The sequence below is a fragment of the Chiloscyllium plagiosum genome, unplaced genomic scaffold (assembly GCF_037043375.1).
Source record: "Chiloscyllium plagiosum isolate Xiang-an unplaced genomic scaffold, Cpla_swu_hap1 HiC_scaffold_1, whole genome shotgun sequence".
In the NCBI taxonomy this organism is placed as follows: Eukaryota; Metazoa; Chordata; class Chondrichthyes; order Orectolobiformes; family Hemiscylliidae; genus Chiloscyllium; species Chiloscyllium plagiosum.
The window spans coordinates 68,295,080-68,315,541 of record NW_028270139.1 but is presented as its reverse complement, the minus strand read 5'-3'; the positions used below and the strand labels follow the sequence as shown (position 1 = coordinate 68,315,541).

Here is a 20,462-nt window from a genome sequence, read left to right as displayed (position 1 = left end):
TTGTCTGCTCTATTGTGTCTAAAGGGAAGTTAGTGGTCATATCTTGGGGACAATCCATATCACAGTAGAGATGATGTTGGATGTATTAGAATGAAAGAAGCTGCATAAATTTCCTGGTCCTGACTAGGAATATCTAAGAACACTACATGAGGCAGAGAAGAAATTGCAGGGGTCCTGGCCGATATTTTTGCATCATCGCTGGCCATGTGTGAGGCCCTGGAAGACTAGAGGGTAGCGAATGTTGTGCTATTATTCAAGAAGGGCTGCAAAGAAAAACCTGGGAACTATAGCTTAACACGTGAATGCCCATAGTGTTAGCTGCTTAGTCAGAGGGGAATGGGTCTGGGTGGGTTACTCTTCAGAGGGTTGGTGTGGACTGGTTGGGCCGAAGGACCTGTTCCACACTGTAGGTAGTCTAGTCTAGTCTAATCTAATCTGTGGGAGGTAAGTTATTTGAGAAGATTCTAAGAGATAAGACAAGATTTGATTAGGAATAGTCAGCATGGCTTTGTATGTGGGAGATCTTGCCTCACAAATTTGTTACAATTCTTTGATGAAGTGACCAGGAAGTTGATGAGGGCAGGGCAGTAGACATAGCCTATGTGGACTCCGGATCAGTGGTGCTGGAAGAGCACAGCAATTCAGGCAGCATCCGAGGACAGGCAAAATCGACGTTTCGGGCAAAAGCCCTTCATCAGGAATAAAGGCAGCGAGCCTGAAGCGTGGAGAGATAAGCTAGAGGAGGGTGGGGGTGGGGAGAGAGTGGCATAGAGTACAATAGGTCAGTGGGGAAGGAGATGAAGGTGATAGGTCAGGGAGGAGAGGGTGGAGTGGATAGGTGGAAAAGGAGCTGGGCAGGTCGGACAAGTCCGGACAGGTCAGGGGATCGAGTTGCTGGAGGTTAGAAGCTAGGATGAGGTGGGGGAAGGGGAAATGAGGAAACTGTTGAAATCCACATTGATGCCCTGGGGTTGAAATGTTCCGAGGCGGAAGATGAGGCATTCTTCCTCCAGGCGTCTAGTGGTGAGGGAGCGGCGGTGGAGGAGGCCCAGCACCTCCATATCCTCGGCAGAGTGGGAGGGGGAGTTGAAATGTTGAGCCACTGGGCGATTTGGTTGATTGGTGCGGGTATCTCGGAGATGTTCCCTAAAGCGCTCTGCTAGGAGGCGCCCAGTCTCCCCAATGTAGAGGAGACCGCATCGGGAGCAACGGATACAATAGATGATATTAGTGGATGTGCAGGTAAAACTTTGATGGATGTGGAAAGCTCCTTTGGGGCCTTGGATAGAGGTGAGGAAGGAGGTGTGGGTGCAGGTTTTACAGTTCCTGCGGTGGCAGGGGAAAGTGCCAGGATGCGAGGGTGGGTCGTAGGGGGGCGTGGACCTGACCAGGTAGTCACGGAGGGAACGGTCTTTGCGGAAGGCGGAGAGGGGTGGGGAGGGAAATATATCCCTGGTGGTGGGGTCTGTTTGGAGGTGGCGGAAATGTCGGCGGATGATTTGGTTTATGCGAAGGTTGGTAGGGTGGAAGGTGAGCACCAGGGGCGTTCTGTCCTTGTTGCGGTTGGAGGGGTTGGGTCTGAGGGCGGAGGTGCGGGATGTGGATGAGATGCGTTGGAGGGCATCTTTAACCACGTGGGAAGGGAAATTGCGGTCTCGAAAGAAGGAGGCCATCTGGTGTGTTCTATGGTGGAACCGCTCCTCCTGGGAGCAGATACGGCGGAGGCGGAGGAATTGGGAATACGGGATGGCATTTTTGAAAGAGGTAGGGTGGGAAGAGGTGTAATCCAGGTAGCTGTGGGAGTCGGTGGGTTTGTAGAAGATGTCAGTGTCAAGTCGGTCGTCACTGATGGAGATGGAGAGGTCCAGGAAGGGGAGGGAGGTGTCAGAGATGGTCCAGGTAAATTTAAGGTCAGGGTGGAATGTGTTGGTGAAGTTGATGAATTGCTCAACCTCCTCGCGGGAGCACGAGGTGGCGCCAATGCAGTCATTAATGTAGCGGAGGAAGAGGTGGGGAGTGGTGCCGGTGTAATTACGGAAGATCAACTGCTCTACATAGCCAACAAAGAGACAGGCATAGCTGGGGCCCATACGTGTGCCCATGGCTACCCCTTTGGTCTGGAGGAAGTGGGAGGATTCAAAGGAGAAATTGTTAAGGGTGAGGACCAGTTCGGCCAAACGAATGAGAGTGTCGGTGGAGGGGTACTGTTGGGAACGTCTGGAGAGGAAAAAACGGAGGGCTTGGAGGCCCTGGTCATGGCGGATGGAGGTGTAGAGGGATTGGATATCCATGGTGAAGATGAGGTGTTGGGGGCCGGGGAAACGGAAGTCTTGGAGGAGGTGGAGGGCGTGGGTGGTGTCTCGAACGTATGTGGGGAGTTCCTGGACTAGGGGGGATAGGACAGTGTCGAGGTAGGTAGAGATGAGTTCAGTGGCGCCACCTCGTGCTCCCGCGAGGAGGTTGAGCAATTCATCAACTTCACCAACACATTCCACCCTGACCTTAAATTTACCTGGACCATCTCTGACACCTCCCTCCCCTTCCTGGACCTCTCCATCTCCATCAGTGACGACCGACTTGACACTGACATCTTCTACAAACCCACCGACTCCCACAGCTACCTGGATTACACCTCTTCCCACCCTACCTCTCGCAAAAATGCCATCCCGTATTCCCAATTCCTCCGTCTCCGCCGTATCTGCTCCCAGGAGGAGCGGTTCCACCATAGAACACACCAGATGGCCTCCTCCTTTCGAGACCGCAATTTCCCTTCCCACGTGGTTAAAGATGCCCTCCAACGCATCTCATCCACATCCCGCACCTCCGCCCTCAGACCCAACCCCTCCAACCGCAACAAGGACAGAACGCCCCTGGTGCTCACCTTCCACCCTACCAACCTTCGCATAAACCAAATCATCCGCTGACATTTCCGCCACCTCCAAACAGACCCCACCACCAGGGATATATTTCCCTCCCCACCTCTCTCCGCCTTCCGCAAAGACCGTTCCCTCCGTGACTACCTGGTCAGGTCCACGCCCCTCTACGACCCACCCTCCCATCCTGGCACTTTCCCCTGTCACCGCAGGAACTGTAAAACCTGCGCCCACACCTCCTCCCTCACCTCTATCCAAGGCCCCAAAGGAGCTTTCCACATCCATCAAAGTTTTACCTGCACATCCACTAATATCATCTATTGTATCCGTTGCTCCCGATGCGGTCTCCTCTACATTGGGGAGACTGGGCGCCTCCTAGCAGAGCGCTTTAGGGAACATCTCCGAGACACCCGCACCAATCAACCAAATCGCCCAGTGGCTCAACATTTCAACTCCCCCTCCCACTCTGCCGAGGATATGGAGGTGCTGGGCCTCCTCCACCGCCGCTCCCTCACCACCAGACGCCTGGAGGAAGAACGCCTCATCTTCCGCCTCGGAACACTTCAACCCCAGGGCATCAATGTGGATTTCAACAGTTTCCTCATTTCCCCTTCCCCCACCTCATCCTAGCTTCTAACCTCCAGCAACTCGATCCCCTGACCTGTCCGGACTTGTCCGACCTGCCCAGCTCCTTTTCCACCTATCCACTCCACCCTCTCCTCCCTGACCTATCACCTTCATCTCCTCACCCACTCACCTATTGTACTCTATGCCACTCTCTCCCCACCCCCACCCTCCTCTAGCTTATCTCTCCACGCTTCAGGCTCTCTGCCTTTATTCCTGATGAAGGGCTTTTGCCCGAAACGTCGATTTTGCCTGTCCTCGGATGCTGCCTGAATTGCTGTGCTCTTCCAGCACCACTGATCCGGAGTCTGGTTTCCAGCATCTGCAGTCATTGTTTTTACCTCATAGCCTATGTGGATTTCAGTAAGGCCTTTGATAAAGTTCCACATGGTAGGCTGCTCTGGAAGGTTAAATCGTGTGGAATCCAGAGTGAGCTGGCAAATTGGATACACAATTGGCTTGATGGTATGAAATAAAGGGTAAAGGATGCTTGTCAGACTGGAGGCCTGTGACTGGTGCAGTGCCTCAGGGGTCAGTGCTGGGCCCCTTGCTGTTTGTTATCTATATCAATGAATTCGATGAGAATATCCAAGGCATGATTAGTAAGTTGTCAGATGACACTGAAATAGGTGGTATCATGGACAGTGAAGAAGGTTCTCAGAAATTACAGCAGGACCTTGATCAGTTAGAGAAGTGGGCTGAGAAATGGCAAATGTTGTTTAATATAGATACATGTGAGGTTTTGCATTTTGATAAGTCAATCAAGATAGGAATTTCATGGTGAATGGTAAGGCCCTAAGGAGTGTAGTGGAGCAGAGGGAGTCTTGGAGTTCAGGTTCACAGTTCTCTGAAGGTGGGGAGTCACAGGTAGACACGGCAGTGAAGAAGGCTTTTGACACACAGGCCTCATCAGTCAGGGCATTGAGTATAGAAATTGGGAAGTTATGTTGCAATTGTACAGAACATTGGTGAGGCTGCATTTGGAGTATTGTATTCAGTTTTGATCATCTTGCTATAGCAAGGATGTTATTAAACTGGAAAGAGTGCAGAAGTAATTTACAAGGATGCTGCCAGGACTCACCAGTCTGAGTTGGAGAGAGAGGTTGGACAAGCTATGATTTTTTTCTTCAGAGCATAGGAGACTGAGGGGGTATATTATAGAAGTGTATAAGATCATGAGGTATGGATAGGGTGAATATACTCAGTTTTTTTCCCGGGGTTGGGGAATTGAGGACGAGAGGGCATCAGATTAAAGTTGGAGCAGAAAGAATAAAAGGGAACCTGAGGGACAACATTTTTACACAGAGGGTGGTACACATATGGAATGAGCTGTCAGTGGAAGTGGTCGAGGCAGTTACATTAACAACATTTAAAAGGCATTTGGACAAATACATGGATAGGAAAGGTTTAGAAGGATATTGGCCAAGTGCAGCGAAATGGGGTTAGTGTGGACAGACATTTTGGTCGCCATGGACCAGTTTGGGCCAAAGGATCTATCTCCATGCTTAAGGTCTCCATGACTCTAAGGTAGCGGTGTAGCCACCAATGATTGTGATGTGCTGCTGCTTCCAGGCTGTGGTGAACCATAGAGTCATAACTTATTCAGTTACTCCACAGGCAATTCATTGATGTGTTTGACCTGGTAATTTCTTATTACAAAGCTGACTCTGTAGCAATGGCATTCTTTTGGTTTGACTTTCCAAAAGAAGGTGCAACAACCTCCTATCATTTCCCACTTTAGTTTTCACATGCTGCTGTATTTGAAGTAACTACGTTGAAAATGCTTGAAGTTCACTGAATAAGGTAACCAAGTGTAGCTTCCTGACTGCCAATCACTCACTTTAAAAATGTATCCTACTTTGAAATGCATTCATGTAACACCATAAAAGTACACATTTTGTCGAAGCTTTTTGAATTGCTCAAAATGTTTTTCAACAATATTCCAGTTCTGTACGACAAAATGACCTTTTATACAATAATGTTTAAAAATACACAGCTGTGAATATTTGAATGGATAGTTCTGCATTTTGTGTCACTCTTGTGTGTCATAAATGTCAGTCCTGATAGTTTGTAAATGTCAACAATGGTAAAGAGGTAATTTGTAATCACTCCCTTTTGAACACTTATTTCTAAGCTTCCTTTGTGACATTTCATGCACACAAAACAACTACTTTTCTGTTCTTTACTGTTGAGTCTGTAGCATTCCCTAGGAATAGGATATTAATATCTTATTTAACGCAACATCACTGTCTTGGGCCAGGTTTTGCCATAGCAGGACTTTTGTCTGTGTCTGCCATTAATAAGTCTTGCCTCTGCAAGCACATTTAGAAATATTATCTATTGCATGGGAAATTTCTGAAGATGCAAACTGATAAAGTTGGAGCAAGTGAGGCAGTATGTTTATGCTTTGTGAGCAGAGTAAGCAACTCTTTCACCAATCAAGATTGAGGATCAATGAACTTAGCAGCACAAGGATTGAACAGAATTATAAATTAGACTGGGTGAATTCAATGTCATATTGTTGACATAATGAAAAATTTAAAGAGGAGAAAGATTGGATTGGGAGAGAGAATAAAGACACAACAAACTTGTTCAGTATGCATTTTTAAAATCTCCCAACAACAAGTAAAACTTGAATTGATGAGACTCTACATCTGTAATAATACATTTTCAGTGCCAGAGAGATTGTTTATCAGTAATATCAACCCCCTTTGTAACACAAATTCGGTGACTTCACCTTGCATTTCAGTTTTTAGACAGTGAGTAAGCTAGTCTGCAAAACTAATGACGTAGAAGTGCAACTTGGACACAAATGTTACAGTAATCTCATGTAACAGTATGTCTGCCCTTTTCCTGAGGCCATTAGGCTCAATGTTACTTGAAGAGTATTGTTCATTGCACTCTTCAGTAAATACACAGTAAGCATCTTTCAGCTCATGTTTGAACAGACTTGCAGGAAAATTATGAAGACTCAAATAATGTTTAATGTTAATACAAAAAATATGCTACCATACTTGATTGTGTTGAGACATTTACCAGAAGCGCAGAATTACTTGAAATTTAGTTGCAGAAACAGCTGTAGTATATTTCCTGGTAATCTTTCATGATCAACGTGATGAAACTGTGCCTTGGTCTACAGAATTTGAAGCATTTGATTGTAAATATTTCTTTTAGCTAAAATTTCAGTAGGTTGTTACGGCAACCTACTGAAGTTAGGAGTTAGGAGTCCCTATAGATTGTCTGCAACAGACGGTAACTTTAGTCTATACCTGCAAGTCAGGCTCATCTTTTATGATTTATGAGAAGTGGGTGGATTTGAAGGGGAAGGAAAGCAGAATAGCGATGATGCCTGGAAATGATTTTTTAAATCATTCATGTTTTCTTTTTCACCCTAAATATGATTTTCATTTTATAAGAATAGCCTTACTTTTTTGTGAAGATGAAGTGAACAATATGGTTGCAGTCAGATTTTTCAGCCCTTTTCAAAGATACAGACCTATGGAGTTGAGGGCAATGTTATTACATTATTGAAGAAATAGAGTAGAAATCTAAAATGTTTTATATCAGTTTGGCTAGTCTCTGAAACTGTTTCATGTGTTATTGTCACTTTGGGAGAGATTGCAGAGTAACATTTTATGTATGTTGAATAAAGTCTTACCTTTCCCTGTTGTAATGCTCAAATGTTACTTTCCTATGATATACTGTTTGCAGAAAAATTGCTGAATTACTGCTTTGTTTTATATGGATAGCCCCCTAGGCCCAACTTCTGAAAGAACTAACACTTAGGGAAAATATACTTGTCTTCAGCAACATTACCATTGCAGATGCCTATATCTAGAACAATATTAATATGAATGCCTATTGCACAGAAGTTGTTTGATATGTCTCATCTTCACAGTGAGGGTTCCCTCCTTCATATGTTGCACTGCTAAAGTGTCAAATGGGAGAAATTTAGAACAGATTTCTCAGCCAAAATCAGGGCAGCAACCTAATTGTATTCCAGCATGTAACACAATGGCCCAGCATGCCTCCCACCCCAAGCAAAGCAGGGACCAACAATAGTTCAATTAAGAAAGTAGAATAAAATGGCAGGAGGAAAACCAAGTTTACCTAGAAAGTAGATGTTAACATGATGAAGTTCCAGAACGGGAGAACATGCATGTTGATCAGCTAAGCATTAACTAACCAATCCAGAACATTAAAACCCTGCAATCCTGCCATATCCAGTCATGAATTATACAGGCCATTGCCTAACATCAAAACAGGGAACAGGATGAAGCTGTTCCAAGGGCATCCCTAACCTCAATGATGGGAAAGCTCAATTCATTGCTGCAAAAGATAAGGCTGAAGCCTTCGCAACCATCCTTAGCCAGAAATTCCAAGTGAATGATTCATTTTCGCTACCTCCTGAGGTCCCCACAATAATAAGCTGACTTCAACTAATTCACTTCCTTCCATGGGATGTCAATGAATATTTGAGCGCATTGGCTGTGACAACATTAAACCTATTGAAGACATGTAGCCCAGAATTAGCTACATCTCACATCAAACTATTGATGTAGAGCTACACTGGTAACTACCTGGCAAAAATATGTCCTGATCACAAAAAGCAGGACAAATCCAATCCATCCAAATACAACCCATCAGTCCCCTCTTAATTAATCTTTAGTTAATTGAAAGTGTCATTGCAATGATATCAAGTGGCACTTATTCCCCAGGACCTCAGCGGTGTTCAGATTGGATTTCACCAGGATTAAAAAGCTTCAGATCTCCAACTTTTGTCCAAATATGAACCAAAAAAGTTGAATTCCAAGGTGAAATGAACATTTCTGCCATTAACAGCTGAATTGATTGAGTGTGGCAGCAGCGCACTTTTGAAATTAAGTCACAGAGTCATATAACATGGAAACAGACACTTCGGTCGAGCTCATTCCTGCCAACCAAGTTTCCCAAACTAAACTTGACCTTTTTTGCCTGTGTTACTTCAGCTGCAGGTCAAAGCATTGAACACAGCTGATAAAATCTACAATCAGGCATATGTTACACTGTCATTTTAGGTAGACATTAAATTATCCCAAAATCAGTCCAAAATTATTCTTAGCACCTGAGAGTTTACTTCTGATCTTTTCCTTTCCCAGTCTAAAACCTTCTAACTCCAGAGTTGGCTTCCATGTGCAGGTTGTCTTTAAGATACTTGCTACAAACTAAAGCTAGGTAAATCTTCCCTATGAATATGAGCAGGAAGCCTTTCAGCTCATCAAATCTACCCTGCCTTTCTAGAGCATGGCTGATAATTCACCACAACACCATTTTTGACAATATCCCCAGCCTCCTTTAACTCCTCAAACATTTGTCTTTCCCATCTGAGTGCAAACCACTACCTACCTCCCTATATAGTGAACCACAAACTTTCAGCCCTCAAGCCCTCGCAGATGCTGTCAGACGACCCTTATCTTAGTTTTGAAAACACAATCTTGGAAGCCCTTCCCTTCTCAAAGTCAATTCTGTAGCAGTGTAAATCCGTGGAACTTGTATCCAGATTAGAATGATGATTAGACGTTCTGGTGACCAAACTGTCAGTTATCTTGAAAGGATAAGAACAGATCGAAGTACAACTGTATGTAATCCTGCATTTTGACCATTTCTTTGGAGACTCTCCATCTATCCATTTTTAGCATGCCGAATGTCACATTGTCTCCAAATGTAAACATCTTGTATTTTCTTCCCAGTAAGATTGTCTGTGTCACCCCCTCACCCCCCCCCCCTCCCCCCAACCTTTCTTTGATCTCTAAAATTCAAAGCAGCTTGCTATCAGGTAGACTTCAGAACAGGTCAGATGACCCCTTCATTTTACCTTGTGTTAAACGTACTGTCCTAATACATTATGTTATAAAACGTGTTTGTAATTTAACACAGAAATGTCTTGGTGCTTGTTGATTCATCTCAGATCCAAGACATCAGTGCAGAAGCTGCTGAGGACAGTGTCTAATCACCCTCAGTTACTTCAATAATGATTTTCCCTCTATCTTAAGTTTAGAAATGATGATAATTGCATAAAATTCAGTACCACTTCTTACTAGTCATACTGAAATAGTTCATGTTTGCATCCAGCAAGACCTGGGCAACATTCAGGCTTAGGCACATTATTTTTTTTTAATGTTGGAAGAATTAAAATGTAATAATTTATTGAACCAGCCATTTTTGGCAAATCCCTTAGGTGAAAATTCAATCTTTTGTATAAGTTTTCAGTTCATTGCATTAGATGTCCAGTTTTCTGTGAATGCTTTGCTTCAGTGCAACCTTATTCACTCCTGTTAAAATTAATTCACAGATGACAAGGGAAACACTCATTCATCACTGCAATACTCTAGGTGATGCTTTACGCAAGGATAATGACTTTGCACTAATTATAGATGGCAAAACTCTCAAATATGCTCTGACATTTGGAGTGCGACAGTCCTTTTTGGATCTTGCTTTGTCTTGTAAGGCAGTCATCTGTTGCCGGTAAGCTAGAATAAGCACATTTGCTAAATACTATTTTGATTTTGTAAGTTTAGAAAAACTAAATTCTGATTTATACAAAAACTAAGTGACTAAATGCTTTGTCAATTTCATTTTGAAATTCATTCAATTATGTATATAACATTTTAATTATTTTTCAACTATTTAATAGTAGAGAAGCATGAAAAAGACAATTGTCTAACATAATGTCACACCCTGGCACAAAATGGCATCTTATGATAACAAAAAACAATTTTCAAGCATCCAGAGGAAATTATGTAACCAGAGTAATTGTTGTAATCATATGCATAGCCATATATTTACTCATAAAGAAAACTAGGTATACTATGTAATATCTCTTCATTCCTGTTAACCAGGAACAAATCAGTGTAAGTACAAAGGCCTTACTCTAGTGATTTCTTTGAAAACAGATTGACCTGATTTGTGAAAGTGAATTTTCTAATTATGCACATGAAAGCAGTGGAGCCAACATTTGCAAAATTTACCCTTTCATGTCATTATGTATGCACCCATTCCAAAAAAGCAAAACATATTTAAGTATAGAGGGCTGGATTTTCTAGTTGATAGAAACCTGACATATTTTCTGTTGTGCACAAATTCTTCCATGTTGATACAAGTAGGCCCTGGCACCTTGTGATTACCTAGAATTGTGTATTTTATCTGTTTCACTGATGAGGGGCAACCTTCTGCAGTGAGCCTGTGATAAGAAAGGTCTGTACTACCCTTAAAACATTGCTTTAAAATTTGTTTCAAAACAGAGTATAAGAGCATGTGATAAAATTGCCAAGTATTTCATAAATATATTCAGATGCTTTCAAGTTATATAGCAGCTGCACAGATAATTGTTATTTTTCATTATTTGAATAACTGTACAATATGCTCACTTGTATGCAATAGAAATATTATTAATATCCAGTCACACCAGCAGCAAAAAACTGATAGGATTATCTCCCTAGAAAGCCATCAAACCTTTAGTAGAACATCCAAGTCAGAAGTTAGCAGTGTATTGGCCACATTGGAAAGATTATTTATAAATTGGTTGAATAAATATCCAACATTATTCAGGTGCTGGTGCCAGTGCAAAGGCGTATAAACTTTGACACTGCTGCGTTGATGTTTCAGGTAACCTAAGACTGTAACCAGGCTTGTTCTTGTATGGAATTGCTTCTGTGCATATTCATTCTGTTTATTTACCCTAAATGTCTGAGTGAGTCTTTGCTGCCTTTAACGTTAACATTCCAGTCACTGAGTCAGAAGGTTGATCCCTGCACCAGACAGTGGAGGCCAATTCCAGGTATGAATTATGGTTTAATGGCCAGTCTAATACTCTTGAGTGCTTCTCTGGGTCCTACAGCAAGGTTAACCCATCATTCCCTACAACGTCCACCACTCCCTGCACTGGCCACCATCCCTGTCTTTATCTTCCCATCTTCTCTCTCCCCCCTCCCTTCCTCCCACAAACCTTTCCATCTCCCCCCACCAATATCATTACCACCACACACTCTGACTTTCTGAAAGCAGCCTAGTGATGAGATAGAAATTATACAATATCCTAACTGGAATAATCATTATTTTATATTAGGTACAAAACTGTTGAATAGATGTGTCCTTTCTGTGTGGCTTGCCGCAGCCTTTGAGAAAATGAAGATAAAAGCCAGGCATTGGGTCTGGGAATTTGGTAGTAGATTGAGCAGAAGTAATTCTCCTATAATTGATTGAAGTGACACAGAAGTATTGCACAAAAGTGTCCACCGAACGCACCATTGGAACAATGTCTAATGTTGATAGAAATAAGAAACAATCAAAAGCATTCCTCTAGGTTACCAAAATTCTGTTTCACTCTGGATTCATTCTGATTTATATTTCTATTTCATTTTGTTCAGAGTTACTCCTCTTCAGAAGTCAGAAATTGTTGACATGGTGAAGAAACAGGTGAAAGTCATAACATTAGCGATAGGTGATGGAGCAAATGATGTGGGCATGATCCAGACAGCACACGTTGGTGTTGGAATAAGTGGAAATGAGGGTCTGCAAGCAGCAAATTCATCTGACTATTCTATAGCACAGGTAACTGAAAAGAAAATAATAATTTGACATACAAGTACACTTTGATAACCTTCAGTTTGTGGAATTAATTTTGGTATATTTCAATGTCACTGGCATTAAACACTATTATTATGGATGATAGTGAATGAAATAATCCTTTACTGTTCCTTTGCCTCATTAACCCAAACAATTTTCAACTGAGACAATTGGCATCCACACTGTTGATTGTCATGTTAGTATCCTACTTGAAAAGGTTATCAACTCCAAAAATATGAGGATTGTGAGCTTATTTCAATAACTGTCAATGTTTTCTGAAACTGTTCAACCCACATAAGTTGGACATTTCACAAGTAACCCCAAGATAAATATACCAGGATCTTTAGTGATAGTTACCTTAATCTGTCAATTTTATGTGAAACATTGAACACATCTTTTATAAAATTTATGAACGGGAGTTGAGATTGTCTTTGACACCATGGTAGCATTTGATGAGTGTGACATTGAAGAGACAGAGCAAAATTAAAGTCAATGGGAATAAGGGGGAAGCTTTCCATTGGTTGGACTCATACAGAGCGCAATTAAAGATGGTTATGATGTTTTGGAGGCCAGTCATCTCAAGTGAGGATGTCACTGCAGGAGTATCACCCAGCATATTCAGTTTCTTAGTCAGTTGCCTTTCCTCCAACATAAGGCCAGAATTGGAATGTTTGCAGATGATTACATAGGATTAAGCAACATTTACTACCCCTCGGGTGCTAAACCAATTATTCCTGTCTGTAGCAACACCTGGATGGTTCAGGCTTGAGTTGATAAGTGACCAGTGGCTTCCAAAACACACACATGTCCAACTACAAGAGTCTAACAATCTCTCCACTATATTCAAGACATAGCCCACTATGAACATCTTGGGGTTTATCACTAATATTGTGAGTGCAAGACTATGTCAGAAGCTGAAAATTCTGCAGTGATTCCTTCAAGCCTGTCCAAGCACAAAGCACAAGACAGAAATGTTATGGAATGCTCTCCACTTGCCTGGATGAGTGCAAATTCAACAATACAAGCTTAACACATTTGGGATAAAGCAGCACACCACCTTAAACATTCGGTCTCTTATCCAGTGGCAGCAGTGTGTACTATCTGCAAGATGCACTGCAGGAACCTGCCAATGCTTCTACAACAGCACCTTCCAAGCCTGTGACCACCACTACCTAGAAGTGCAAGAGCAACAGTAACATGAGTACACCCCTAACAGCAAGTTTCCTTTCAAGTCATTCACCATCCTGACTTTGACCCATTAGTACTTCATCTCTGGATTAAAATCATGGAGTAATCTCTGTGATAGCCCAATGGATCTTTCTATGCAGGATTGCAAGAAGGCTGGTAATTACTGCTGACTTTATCAATGACACACACATCCTAAGATCAAATAAATTATGAACAAATTACAAATAAATCTTTTGTTTTAAGAATTATAATGTACACAGAACCAAAACTGTTTGTCCTTGTTTTTGTTACCTTTTACACAGAACATATCAGGTTATCTTCCTGCTAGCTTCCTAGCAATTTCTCCGAAGTCAGTGATCCCAGCAGCACCCTTTCAGTCCACTCCAATTTGTCTTGGGTCCCTTCTGCTTTTTCAGCAGTATAACATTTAAACAGAAATTCTCCTTCCCAAGTTCAATCTTGGTTCTCCTTGCTCATCTTTTGAATATTTACTCCTTGTATCTGTCAGACTGGGCCATCTCTAATTATAGATTAGCCCAGAAATTCTGGACTGAGATCTGGAACAAGAATTGCCATTTAAATATACATGCTGCAAAAACAAAATAGAAACAAATGGATATTGCCTGAACACTTCCCCTTATTTTGAGTCAGGATCTCACATTCAATTTAAAATTGCAAACAATCTAGTATGTTGGATGCAGTAAGAGAAAGTTTAAAATCAACAGTTGGTGATGAAATTAAAGTTGAAAATGAGTTACTAATTAGATGTAACAGTGCCAGAAGAGTAGTACAGTAGTGAAGGTAATGTACTGATGGAGCTGAATAGATGAGTGAGGTTTTTACAGAAATCTAAAACCTTCCTGGTTATTGATGTCAGCGTTTAGTTTCCAGACACCTTAAAAACCTGAATTCAGATTGACAATTCAAACTGCCAAGAGTAATTATGGAATAATTCAATACTATAACCACTGCACTATCATTACTTTCAATTGCCAATGTTATCTTATATATTTTGTTGCATGGTGGAATGAAAATATGATGTTTCAGCCTAGCTTTTTTTAAAAGAAAAGCATTGTTCTGTAATGAGCATATTGTTTCTAGTTCAAGTATCTGAAGAACTTGCTGCTAGTCCATGGAGCCTGGAACTATAATCGTGTTGCAAAATGTATCCTGTACTGCTTTTACAAGAACATAGTCCTGTACATTATTGAGGTAAGCTACTTCATTACTCTCTTGACACTCATTCCTTTGTTGACAATTGTTTTCATTCTCTTTCCCTACAGTCTAGCATTACAACCAGGAAAAATACTTAATACTACCAAGGGCTCTTGTTCAGCTGTTCACAGTATTTCATGAACAGGTACTGGTCTTCTGCGTGAAGCCAGCCTCAGGGCATTGGATTCTTGTTAAAAAAAAAACACTCACCAATTTAATATTAAAATTTGCTAGTATTAAAGAAACATTTGCTGATGGTGACGAGGTTATCAATACCATTAGCTAATTATGCATCTAGGGAAATATGTCAACTGATTGGTGCACAATCTTCCTGAATTGCAGTAAGATGATGACCAGCTTATTTTTTTTAAGTGGCATTAAGAGATAAATGGTGTCCAGAACATTGGACAAATTAGATTAAAATTTAGCCTCCTGTTCATCAATTCCTCTTTTTCTTGGTTAAAATGTAGAGTGATTGCATCAATTGGTAAGCCTACACAAGCTACATATATGTCTGTTTTTAGTAAAATGTAATTTATCATCATGCATTCAGCAGTTATTGCATGGTACAGCCTTGACAGACACTCAGTTAAATTGGATAATAGGTAGTTCTGAAGTAACAACTAAAAGAGATGATTAGTATGCAGGGTGTTCAGAGGCTACGTGCAGAGGTGCTTCCTTCCCAATGCCATTTAGTTTTTCAGTGTTTCTCAATGCCACTGTTCAAACCTGCTTGCCACCTGATGGCAGGAAATGCCTTCCCTGTAGAAACATACAAAGAAGCTTTGAGAGCAGAACTATGGCGTAGTCTTCAGTTCTGTTTGCCTACTGTTCCAACTCAATGCTGAGAAGAGTGAAGTGAGAGCATATGAAAGGGAGCAGATTAAAGAAAAATAATCCATACATTGATTGGATCTCCTGAGATCTAAGGTCTGTACACTTCCTGTATGCACAGTTGGCTACACAGAACTTGAGATCCCTACTTTAGCAGTGCATTTGGAGCATACAGAAATCCCATTGGGATAGCTGAGTAAAAGGCCTAGCCCATTTTGACTGCCAGACCCATTGCAATGTCATTGATAGATTTGGGCAGTTACTCCCTTGTACATAATTTCTAGCTCTTGGCTTTATGTTGTACTTTGGTATAGGAGGTTGATGTAGGAATCATTTGAGTTGGTTGTTGAAATTGCTGCTTTCAAAGATCATTGTGATGCCCTCCTCTGTAATTTCTTATTACCCTTCAAGTTTCTTCAACAACAAGTTTGCTGCTGCTGTTCCCCTGTATCCTCTAAAGGTAGACTTTCGAAAGCAGGTTTATGAAGTATGTAGTATACAACATACAAACAACTCTTTATTGGGCATAACCGAGGTGGCAGCCCTACATTTACACCCCTTGATCCATTAGGAAACAGTCACATAGGAACAAGAACACAGGAACAGGAGTAGGCCATTGAGTCCCTTGAGCCTACTCTGCCATTCAACAAGATCATGGATGATCTGTGGCCTAGCTCTATATGCCTGCCTTGGGTCCATATCCCTTGATAGTCTTGCTTTATATTAAAAAAAATGTCAATCTCAGATTTAAGTTTGACAATTAAATTAGTATCAACTGCCATTCAAGGAAAAACATTCCAAACCTCCACTACGTTTTGAGTTTTCTAACATCTCTTCTGAATGGCCTGGACCTAATGCTTAGACTACGACACCTGGTTGTAGAATCTTCAACCAGTGGGAATTGTTCATCTTTGTCTAGCTTGGCTTTCTCTGTTAATATCCTGAAAACCTTGATTAGATCACCCCTTAATCTTCTAAATTCTAGAGAATAAAGGGCTAATTTGTCTAATCTTGCCTTTTAACTTAATTCCTGAAGTGCAGGTAGCATCCTTGTAAACCTCCCTCCAGGGCCAAAACATCCATCCTGAGGTATGATGCCCAAATCTGCTCACTATACTCTAACGGGGGTCTAACTAGGATTTTGTATGATTGCAGCATAATGTTTTAATATTGAACGGGTTAATTTGAGTTGATTTGATTTATTGTTGTCACGGGTTCCTAAGTACAGTGAACAGTTTTGTTTTGCAAACAGTAGTAGCAGGTCATAGAAAACAAGGAGGCATACAAGGTTACTGCACAGGAGGTTCACAAAGAGAGATCAACGTTAGCAAGATCATCATCATTTAAAGTTAGAGATCCATTCAACAGTCTAATAACAGCAGGGAAGAAGCTGTTCTTGAACCTGTTGCTGCATGTATTCAAACTTCCTTATCTTCTGCCTGACTGAAGAGGCTGTATGAGAGCATTACCAGGTTGGGAGGGGTCTTTGATGATGTTGGCAGCCTTTCTACGACAACAAGAAGTGTAAATAGAGTCCATGGATGTGAGGTTGGTTTCTATGATGCTCTGCGCTTTGCACAACCTTCAGTAGTTTCTTACAGTCCTGGGCAGAGCAGTTGCAACACCAGACTAATATGCACCCAGATAGAATGCTTTCTATGGTGCATCTGGTGGTGTCTTTATGGACATACTGAATTTTTGGAGCCGCCTGAGGAAGAAGTGACATTGTTGTGTTTCTTTACCATTACATCTCCTTACGAGGTCCAGGAGCGATTGTCGGTTATCATTAACTCCTGGGAACTTGACGTGGTCCCCCCGCTCCATCTCAGCTCCATTGATATACATAGGGGTGTGCCCTCCTCCTTGCTTCCTGACATTGATGATCAGCTTTTTAGTTTTGCTACATTGAGGGAGAGATTGTTATCTTTACACCACACCACCAAGCACTCTACCTCTTTCCTGTATTCTGTCTCATTATTGTTTGATATTTGGCCTACAATGGTGGTGTCATCAGCAAACTTGTCGGATGGAATTTGGCCACACAGTCATAATTTTACAGGGAGTACAGTAAGGGGCTGAGTGTGCATCCTTGCAGGGCACTGATGTTAGAGATTGGTGTGGAGGAGGTGCTGTTGCCTGTCTTCACTGATTGTGGTCTGTGGGTCAGGAAGTCGAGAATCTAGTTGAAGAGGGTAACCTAGGCCTCAGAATATGGAGATTAGTTCGGTTAAAATTGTAGTGTTTAGACAGAACTATAGTCAACAGAAGTCTGACATAGGTATCCTTATTATCCAGAGGTTCCAGGGATGAATGTAGGGCTAGTGAAATGGCGTCTGCCATGGACCTGTTGCTTGGGTAAGCAAATTGTCAAGGATCGATGTCAACTGGAAGGCTAGAGTTGATATGGACCATGACCAGCCTCTTGAAGCACTTCATAATTATGGAGGTCAGAGCCACCGAGCAGTAGTCATTGAGGCAAGCAGGTGGCGACTTTAGATTGTAACAAGGAGAGGATTAACCTGATAAGACCATAAGACATAGGAGCGGAAGTAAAGCCATTCGGCCCATCGAGTCCACTCCGCCATTCAATCATGGCTGATGGGCATTTCAACTCCACTTACCCGCATTCTCCCCGTAGCCCTTAATTCCTTGTGACATCAAGAATTTATCAATTTCTGCCTTGAAGACATTTAGCGTCCCAGCCTCCACTGCACTCTGTGGCAATGAATTCCACAGGCCCACCACTCTCTGGCTGAAGAAATGTCTCCGTATTTCTGTTCTGAATTTGCCCCCTCTAATTCTAAGGCTGTGTCCACGGGTCCTAGTCTCCTCGTCTAACGGAAACAATTTCCTAGCATCCACCCTTTCCAAGCCATGTATTATCTTGTAAGTTTCTATTAGATCTCCCCTTAATTTTCTAAACTCAATGATGCTCAGTCATTGAAACATATTCATAACAGACTGAAGGTGTTAGTTAACAACAGAGTATAAGTTTGTTGCAGAAAAGAAGAAATAAACAAACAAATCTCTAAATGTAGAAGACAGAAAGATCTTAACACAAATCCATCAAAACAAAGTCTCAACCCATTTCCTATTGCAATCTGTTAGAGACTAAATCCCAGAGAAATGTCACTTCTATCTTAGGTTTTTTTCCAAAAAGAAAATTCTTACTGAGAGTCATAGTCATAGAGACATACAGCACAGAAACAGACCCTTGCCGGCCAGATATCTTAACCTAATCTAGTCCCATTTTCCAGCACTTGGCCCAAATCCCTCTAAACCTTTCTTATTTGTATACACATCCAGGTGCCTTTTAAATGTTTTAATTGTACCAACCTCACCCACCATCTCTGGCAGCTCGTTCCATAATGCACTACGCTCTGCATGAAAATGTTGCCCCTTAGGTCCCTTTTAAATCTTCCCTCTCTCACCCTTAACCTATGCTCTCTAGTTCTGGACTCCCCACCCTTGAACTGATACTTTCCAGTTTCTTTTTCTTGAACCTGTGGAAATAATGTTACAATTTCTTTGATCCTGCTGGTATGAACCTCTCTCAGTGCTGATCACCAAAACTTTATCAGTCCTCACAACGCAAAGATTTCAAACACTTCTGTCTTGGAAACTTCTCAAACTAGAAATTGCTTCTCTTGAGGTGACTGGTTTCCCTGAACTGAAATGGAAAATCTCTTAGTCGTCCTAAAGGAAGAAAACCCAATAACATAAATATTTTACCCATTACTACCACAGGAGTTCTCCTCCCAGGCACTTGGCTGCTGTTACATGTTATCTTGGAATTGATGTACTTTAGTCACCAACTAATTGTCTCTGCAAATCCAAATGACTTCTGAGCTGTATTTTTTTTAAATCAGAAACAAGCAAAATCCATCTGCCTCTTTTTAAAAGTCCAAATACCAAAAGTGATCATGTATATCTTATACAACTTTAATTATAATTGATGCAGGGTAATCACTGTAAAGGAACTATAATGTATGGGTTTTCTGAGTAGCTCTTCCAAAAGATTAATAGAACTCCTAGGAAAATACGTTTCCTGATGAAGGGCTTTTCAGTCGCCTCAGGCGACTGACTGTGTGGAGTTTGCACATTCTCCCCGTGTCTGCGTGGGTTTCCTCCGGGTGCTCCGGTTTCCTCCCACAGTCCAAAGATGTGCAGGTCAGGTGAATTGGCCATGCTAAATTGCCCGTAGTGTTAGGTAAGGGGTACATGTAGGAGTATGGGTGGGTTGCGCTTCGCCGGGGCGGTGTGGACTTGTTGGGCCGAAGGGCCTGTTTCCACACTGTAAGTAATCTAATCTAATCGATTTTCCTGCTCCTCGGATGCTGCCTGAACTGCTGTGCTTTTCCAGCACCACTCTAACCCAGTAAATGGCTATTGTCAAACACTGACATCATATACTAGTCTCCCACCAGAGTTCAGGAAAACTGGAGAGCCTTGAGCTATATGGAAAATAATTTGTATTGTATCTTATAAGGTAAATTATGTGTTAGGAAGATAGCTTTGGTCACAACTACTAGATTTTTTTTAATCATGTGCTGCACAATTGTTAGATTAGCATTTATATTATAAAAGTAACAATTTAAACTGAAAAAGTATAAAGGGTGTTCTGCTGTACAGCTGAATTGGCTGTAAAGTGGTTAACAAATTATGGACATTGTTTGGAAAACACAAATTTTCTGCTGAATGGGTGTAACGATTTGCTATAGTGATCTTCTACAGTGCAATTTTCTGTAGCAGTTTTCCATAGCTTGATTTTCTATAGCGCGAGGTTGCAGAGGAACACAACTGTTGCATTGTAGCATAATGACGTCTATGTAAAAATATAGATCTCTCTCGTTTGGACATTACATGCTCATCTTCTTCTAACAGCGCAATTTATTTTTCTTCTTATGAAATTTCCCATTTGTTGACTTCAGAACTTCACAATTGTTTAATAAAAGACACGGATTTCAGAGCCCATTATGGTGAACTCACACAGTAGGCCTCTTTTGACTGACAGTGTAGTTTCTTCATTGCACCAGTATGGTCCAATTTACTGCACTTTTATTACAGTCAAGTTCTAATTGGAAACTTAAAGTTGTAAAACCTAGTGTGACCACAGCTGGTGTC

General features: G+C 41.7%; 1 protein-coding gene across 2 annotated transcripts in view; it reads left to right on the top strand.

The window, feature by feature from the left end:
• atp8a1 (ATPase phospholipid transporting 8A1) overlaps positions 1-20,462 on the top strand; it is a 360,724-nt gene that overhangs the window by 249,847 nt on the left and 90,415 nt on the right. For both annotated transcript variants that reach the window (XM_043691994.2, XM_043691984.2), the window contains exons 24-26: positions 9,829-10,001; positions 11,903-12,086; positions 14,391-14,501. In XM_043691994.2, the coding sequence (XP_043547929.1) occupies positions 9,829-10,001; positions 11,903-12,086; positions 14,391-14,501 (468 nt within the window). The remainder of the gene's footprint in view (positions 1-9,828; positions 10,002-11,902; positions 12,087-14,390; positions 14,502-20,462) is intronic.